The sequence below is a fragment of the Sinocyclocheilus grahami genome, unplaced genomic scaffold, assembly GCF_001515645.1.
Source record: "Sinocyclocheilus grahami isolate Dianchi unplaced genomic scaffold, SAMN03320097.WGS_v1.1 scaffold22.1, whole genome shotgun sequence".
Taxonomy (NCBI): domain Eukaryota; kingdom Metazoa; phylum Chordata; class Actinopteri; order Cypriniformes; family Cyprinidae; genus Sinocyclocheilus; species Sinocyclocheilus grahami.
This window is the reverse complement of record NW_015505201.1, coordinates 2,820,692-2,828,659: the sequence shown is the minus strand read 5'-3', so window position 1 is coordinate 2,828,659 and position 7,968 is coordinate 2,820,692. Positions and strand designations below refer to the sequence as shown.

Below are 7,968 nucleotides of genomic sequence, written 5' to 3'. Positions count from 1 at the left end.
TTAAATGCATCCATGTCCCCTCTGAGATAAATAAACTGTAAATACACCTAAATGTTATTTCAGATGCAGATTCCAGAAATGTTTTCTTATGTTGGAATGAAAGACACTAAGTACCGGGTGAAGTGCTTCTTATTCTTAACCAAAAATACAAAATGGAAGAAAGAGTTAAAACTGAACACAATATTGCTACTCAAGCTGTGTATGAACAGTTTTTTTATATATATATATATATATTTATTTGCTTATTTTCCATTTTGCATTTACTTGTACTTTTACTTTCAATACTTAAGTACGTTTAGGATTAAAAAAATACTTTTTGTACTTAAGTACAATAAATATCACATACTTTAAGACTTTTACTCAAGTAATATTCTAAACGGTGACTTCAACTTCTATCAAAGTCATTTTCTGGTAAGATATCTGTACTTTTACTTGAGTATGACTTTCAGGTACTTTATACTACAATTGGTTTTTGACCACTGAAAATTTGTGCAAATTAACGTTTTACTCCTGGAGCCATATTGAAATTCCAATATCTCTGGAACTGAACTATATAGGGCAGGGATCCTCAAATCTGGCCCACGAGATCCCCTTTCCTGCAGAGTTTAGCTCTAACCCTAATCAAACACACCTGAGCAAGCTAATCAGTGTCTTCAGGATCATTAGAAAAGTTTGATAGATAGTTTGATCAGGGTTGGAGCTAAACTCTGCAGCGCATTGGCCCTCCAGGGCAAGATTTGAGGAACCCTGATATAGGGACTTAAAAATTAAGATGCCAAAAGGAAAGTGTGTAAAGAAAGACCCAATATCTAAAACTTCTTGAGTTACAGTCATGCAAACTTTGGAGAAAAAAACTTGAAAAGTGTTCTTTCCCCATTTTCGAATGGTCACCATTGACACATAATGCAACAAAGACAGCTAAAGTAAACAGATTTTACTAGCAGGCCTACCAATTTGTGTAAAATAAAATTATGATGATAACATGGTTGATTTGACACAGAATGACCCAATAGAGTCATTCCTACACCAAATTTTTATAGTGTAATTATTGTGAAAAACTTTACCAGTAGTTATTCTGAACACCCGTGTGAACTTGAGGAGAACTGACTTTATAAATTTACTAAAAATCCCATTGGGATCAGTTGATTAGAAGTAAAAAATTGGCTAATTTTTAGGTGTCCAGATACACTAGCATGTAGGTACATATTTGTTTGTATCAGTAAACTCACACTGAACTTGCTGGACTTTTTTCCTGCAGTGCTGGAGAAGATAACCTGCAGATCATGTGGGAAGTCCAGAGTCAGGATTCGTCCCCCTTCTTTCAGTTTGAGCACCACGGCATCCTGGCAGTCCACATACAGCACCATCTGCCTGGGCTCCACACTCAGAGCCATCCTCACCCAACCTCTGCTCGTAAAGGGACTCCCGGCGGGCAACTTTAGCACCTCCGGCCGCATGCCGTCAGCTGACCTGAACTCCAGCTGCACCCTGTCTGCTTTTGTGTTGGAGACGAGCTCCAGCAGGGGGCGATCGCCATTCTGCAGGAAGGTAGAGGAGGTGAAGGAGATGAGGGTGGCCTCCGAGCCTCTGCTCTGACGGCCCACCAGGTGCAAACCCAGGACGCCCTGTGAGGTGTTGAAGAGGTAGTCCAAAAATGTCTGGGGTAGTTTGAGATGAGGCGTGTTGGAACGGAAACGCCAGGCCGTCGTGTTTGGTTCACGACCTTTGACCTTAGACACCCCGCGGGTAGAGCGAGTGACGTTAAGAGCCTCCAAGAGGTTGATTACTAATAGAAGAAACATGTAGAATGACATCAGTGACATTAACAAGCCACATGCTGTATGCCTGGTAATCATTCAGTACCATGGTATACATCAAGTGCTCTTGTAGCTGCCGTCATAGGCAACTCTCATATATTTCAGTTCATAATATGCACTTTACAGTTAAAAGGTCAATAAATAGTTAAAATGTTCAGAATAATCATTAGAATAAATAAGTAATATATTTTTTTGTTAATACATGTCAATTCATTTCATATTATTCAGCTAAAACCATAGAAAAAGAGGGGGACCTATTTTTTTGTTCCGCTTGGGAATTATTTAATTGTTGCTATCAGAATAGTTTTACCGGTGCACTACAAGTAGAAGAGCCACATGAGAAGAAGAAACTGTAACCCTCCAAGTTTATTCCTCTTGAGTTAGAGAGGCCAATGAGGTATGTGTTTTATCGTGTTAATTGCTTTGCCGTATGTGAACATGTGTAAATTACGTGACCGTGTGTTAATGTATAATTAGCCAATTAAGTGTATTTTCTTACGTGTTGAATGTGCACTTTATTTATTCGTTTTGTATGTATTTTTAGTTTATTATTATGTGTAAAACACCACTTTTAGAGGGTTAATTTAAGTTTGATGTATTTCCTTTCGTAGTTCTGACGGCATTGTTGGGGCATAAAAGGGCTACAAGACTAGCATGTACAAGACATGTTGAAAACTCGTGTCCAAATAAATGTCTGTTAAAACCAAGAATGACCTGAGCCTTTGATTCAACTCGAGGGGAGTAACAGCTCTGGTATTACAATAGTATATGATACAGTTTCATAACTGTACCAGGAAAAAGGTTTTTAATTACGTTTTTTAATGTTTTTGAAAGAATTCTCTTATTTTTACCAAGGATGCATTTATTTGATAAAAAAATAGTAAAGACGGTAATATTGTGAAATATTATTACAATTTAATTTTAAATGTATTCCTATGATACAGAGCTACATTTTTGGCATCATTACACCAGTTTTCAGTATCACATGATCCTTCAGAAATCATTCTAATATGCTGATTTGCTGCTTAAGACACATTTCTCATTATTATCATTGTTGAAAATAGTTGTGTTTCTTAATATTTTTTTGAAATACACAATACATTTTTTTCAGGAATAAAAAGCTCAAAAGAACAGCTCATTTAAAATAGAAATGTTTTGTAACATTATAAATGTCTTTACTGTCATTTTTGATCAACTTAATGCATCAATTAAACACACAGAATGATTTCTGAAAGATCACGTGACACTGAAAACTGGAATATGAATGCTGAAAATTCCACTTTACATCAAAGGAATAAATTACATTTTAATATACTGTATATTCAAATAGCAACATTATAAATGTCTTTACTGTCATTTTTGATCAACTTAATGCATCAATTAAACACACAGAATGATTTCTGAAAGATCACGTGACACTGAAAACTGGAATATGAATGCTGAAATTCCACTTTACATCAAAGGAATAAATTACATTTTAATATACTGTATATTCAAATAGAAAACCATTATTGTAATTCACAATAGTATTTCAAAATGTTACTGTTTTTATTGTATCGAATAAATGCAGCCTTGGTGAGCATAATAGATTTCTTTCAAAAATATTAAAGCAATCTCAATTATTTCATTCTGTTAACTGGTAGTGAATCTGCTATCATACAGATGAAACGGTACAAAATTTAAAGGCTTTTTGACAGTTTATAAGCATGCAAGTAGTAATATGTGAGGGGGAAAAACCCTGCAGAGCAATGATGGTGAGTGAGCAAAATGCTCTTAAAGGGTTAGTTCACCCAAAAATGAAAATTAGCCCACAAATTACTCACCCTCAAGTCATCCTAGGTGTATATGACTTTCTTCTTTCAGACGAATCCAGTCGGAGTTATATTAAAAATTGTCTTTCATCTTTCAAGCTGTTTAATGCCACTCAGTGGGTGTTGCATGCATCAGTCCAAAAGAAGCGAAATAAAAAGCGACCATCCATAAAAGAAAAAGTGTCTCACACGGCTCCGGGGGGTGAACAAAGGCCTCCTGTAGCGAATCGATGTGTTTTTGTAAGAAAAATATCCATATTCAAAATGTAATAATCACTTGAATCTAGCTTGCGCTCACTGTTGAACACAGAAGCAGCTCCGGGCAGATGACGCATGAGGTCAGCCCTACACATGCACAAACACACACTCTTAATCTATATCTCAGGTATTCTGTATAAAATCAGACTGAATTGATAAGAGATAGGAACTTAAAAGACTAGACAGAGACAGAAAGACAAAACAAATGTTATGTGGAAGTGAAGATGGTCATTTGAAAATTCAGGGGGAAAAAAACAGCTGGCAAGCAGAAATGTACCTGCACTGGGCAAATCAAAAACTGTCAGATAAATAGAGGCAAACAGAGACACTGATAACAGAGAGAGAAATGTTTGTGTGCTCAGTGTGTTTGCGCATGTTTTACTTAGCTATGGTTTGAGTACAGCACTGTCTGTCTGAATCTAAAATCACAATCAAAATCTCTCTTTGGGAACATCTTGAAGTCAAAATAATTTGGAAATTGAGCACATTTTTTGATGCAAAAGATTAGGGGTAGGGTTGGTCTGTAATCATAACTGTGAGTAAATAATAATAAAAATGTAACATATTTATTTATTATTCTAATTTAAAATATGTTTATTGAGGGTTAAGTTAGTTTGTGATAATGATAATGATAAATGCGGAATTGATCATTTTTTTGTTGTTGTTATTATAATGCAATTTAGTTTTCATTTTATGGGTGGGATTAATTTGTAATCATAATTATAATTAATTAATTATGAATTTGAGCATTTTTAGATATTAATCTAATGCAAAAAAGGGGTGGGATTACTTTTTGATAATCGTAAAAAGCTTTGGAACAATAGAAGCCAATAGGATGTTCTAATTTAGATGCTTCTTACTAGCTATATTTTTAGGGACAAATTGTTAAAAAGTTATAAAAATAAAAAATCTTTATTCACTTACTCAATGTAAATATTTATGGTACGAGTTCAGGCATAGGCTATTTATAAGAGTCATATTTATATGTTTACACTAGGTTCCATATAACGTCAATTACGTCCTTTTCTTTTTTCATTAAAAAATTATAAATAACCCTGCTTTTTCTATTGTTAGACGATTCCATTCTCCAGCTGAATGCTCATCAAAAAAGGGCCTTATCAGCTGCAAGTACTGCTGCCAAAAAAAGACTATTTTGAAGTTATGGATAGAACCATCCATTCCCACAACTTCTACCTGGCTATCATACTTCAGAGACATTGCCTTGCTGGAAGGTACCACTGCCAGGCTCAACGGCGCAAAAGACAACACTATTCGGATGTTGGGCAAATATTGCTGTGATGTTGCTAGATAGGCTGGAAAGTTGACATTACTGCTATGCATATCTGAATTTTATTTATTTTATTGTTCTTCCTCTCCTTTGGTACAAGTGGACAGCTTAATGACATCTGTTTGTACATATTTCTCTGGAACTGTGAATTGTGATATATGTTTCTGATGTGAAACTAAATCTGAATAAAAATGCTGATCATAAAAAAAAAATAAACAAACAAACTTCAGCTTTTGTGCAGTTCACTAAACGGTCCTAGGGCCCGTCCTTCGTACGTCGCATATTACATCTGAGATGCTTTGAAAGATTCCAGATCTTCTAATCCTGAAAACTGATCTCTGGCTAATTTGGTTCTTCAAACGAATTTGCGTATTAGATTCAAATATGTGGATTAAATTGTCTCAAATTAATCCGCGTTCTCGTGTTCCCCGAAAAGGGCAGATGTATCGATACTCGAAACCACGATCAGCAACGCAGCGATTGGCTGGCGGCGAGACAGCAACGTAATGACATCATATCATTAAAAAAAGACACCTGACGAAAAACTTGACAAATTTCTGAACCTTTATAAGGAAACAGCCAAGCGAACAAAACTACACGAATGGTATAACAGAAAAATGAAATGTGCAGTTTTTATTTTATCATTAATTTTTTTTTTACACGATTCCCAATTATTTATATTCACGATTTCTGGTATTTGTACAGGCTTTACATTTTTATTTCAATGTTGTAATTAGCAATGCATTTAATTTGATCTTTGAAACAGATTTGTTACGTGACTGCATTCATTAAACTTTCTCGAGTTATCTGCATCTCCTGCGCTCCATCAAGCCACTCCCATAATATCTGTCACCACTCAAATTAATGCACGGCTCAGATTAACTGTATACATAAAGAAATTATTTCATCATAAATATTTCAATGAGTAAAAGTGCCTGCGTCTATATATAGACACAGCCAGTTTTACTCATTGAAATATACTATAGCCTATAGACTACACAACATTATTATAATGTTTTTCAATAATTTTTTTAATTATTATTATTTTAAATGACTGTCCCTGGATCAGTAGGATGCTCTTCTAATGAAGTAGCATTAGGACAGATTTTAAGTATCAATTCTGCTTAAAAAGATGCGATGTAATCCTGTTTACATGAAATAAGCCTGCTCCGGAGCAGGTTTAAGCGTACGGACCTGTTGCAATGAAGAACCAAACAACCCAAGATCAGGCGAAATCATCAACAATCAAATCCAGCTAACTGAGTTAGCGACGTACAAAGAACGGGCCCCTAGTGTGACAAGTTAGTGATTTTTAAAAGTGTAAATATTCCATGTAGTCGAAAACTTAAATAAATACTGTTTATTTATATTTAGTGTGTGTTTCTTTTGGCATGTCTAATTCAGCGCAGCAGTGATAGAATGTAGCGGCGGCACACATCAACATAACAATATTGATCAATGTATCATGTGTTTGATTGACAGCTGCTCTCACCGGTCTCGCTCGCGTCCTGCTGAGACTGAACACGGTCACAAACATTCCAGAGAACAAGCAAACTCAGGAAAAGACCTCCAACTAAAGCCTTCAGCTCCATTCTCACCAGCCAGACCAATTTAGTGCTGCCTCAAATCTTCAGAAGGAAAAATAACGTTTTCATTATTCAGAGAAGACTTGAAGAGAATGATTACAAATACATTAAAAGAAGAAGAAAAAAATCAATACATGAAGCGAGATCTCGGACGAAGAGCGGGATGAGTCCTCTGGGCTGTTCTCGTATGACAGCGACCCTCAGACATGAAACATCTGGACTTGTTTTCGTTTGTTTGGCTGAAGGAGGGCTCGAGGTTTTCCTGTCGCCTCCAAACAAAACAAGGCAAAGTTTCGTTCTCCTCCGTCTCCCTCGAGTGAAATGAACGCTGTAAACGTGACAGTCGGAGGAGACTGCAGCTCTCTCCTGTTATCGGTGTTTTTCTGATCCTCCTCTTCTTCTGAAAAAAAACTAGACTTTCGACTTTCAGTTGAACATTTCCGGTTTTCTGGGCTGCTAGAACGCCTCAAGTCCTCAACTTTTAGTGAAGAGCAAAACAGTTTAATTAACACAAAATGTCTAATAATAGGTCATACAAACATTATGGAATGCTCAACAGATCGTGTGCATTCAAAAACGATGAAATACGAATTATGATATGATCTCATACAGGTAATAAAAATGAAAATATGTGAAGTAATACACATTTTAACTTCTAAATTAATAATAATCTATACCCTTACTTTCTTTTCTGGTAGTTTCAGTACCATGGTATTTATCAAAGTACCATATGGACAAAAAAAATGGTATTCAAAGGCAAAGGAGCCAAAAACAAACATACAACAATAACCCTGAATTTATATAAGTGAACAATCTTTCTGTGCCGTGAGATCTTGATTGTATAGGAGTTGATCGGTCAGATAAAGGAATAGTTTCTTCAGGACTCATATTTGCCGTAAGCAATTGGAGTTCAGCTCAATGATGGATTTGTTTCTTACAAACCCATCGATTTTCACCTCCCAAGATGTTAACTGATGGGACTGTGGATTATTGTGATGTTTTTATCCACAGTTTGGACTCTCATTCTGACGGCACCCATTCACTGCAAAGGATCCATTATTGAGCAAGTGATGTAATGCTCAATTTCTCCAAATCTGTTCCGATGAAGAACCAAACTCGTGTACATCTTGGATTTTTTTAATAACTAGATTAACAAGTCATTTTTTTAACTTTCCCACCCTCGATTTAGAAGGGGAAAAAATCATTTA

The 7,968-nt window shown here is 35.7% G+C and overlaps 1 protein-coding gene across 1 annotated transcript in view; it reads right to left on the bottom strand.

Annotated features, from left to right (window-relative positions):
* kcp (kielin cysteine rich BMP regulator) overlaps window positions 1-7,095 on the bottom strand; it is a 38,152-nt gene extending 31,057 nt beyond the window's left edge. The window contains exons 1-3 of the mRNA XM_016244015.1: window positions 6,895-7,095; window positions 6,667-6,802; window positions 1,230-1,786 (exon numbers count right to left, since the gene is read on the bottom strand). Coding sequence (XP_016099501.1) covers window positions 1,230-1,786; window positions 6,667-6,766 — 657 coding nt within the window. The 5' untranslated portion in view covers window positions 6,767-6,802; window positions 6,895-7,095. The remainder of the gene's footprint in view (window positions 1-1,229; window positions 1,787-6,666; window positions 6,803-6,894) is intronic.
* Window positions 7,096-7,968: the final 873 nt, after the last annotated feature.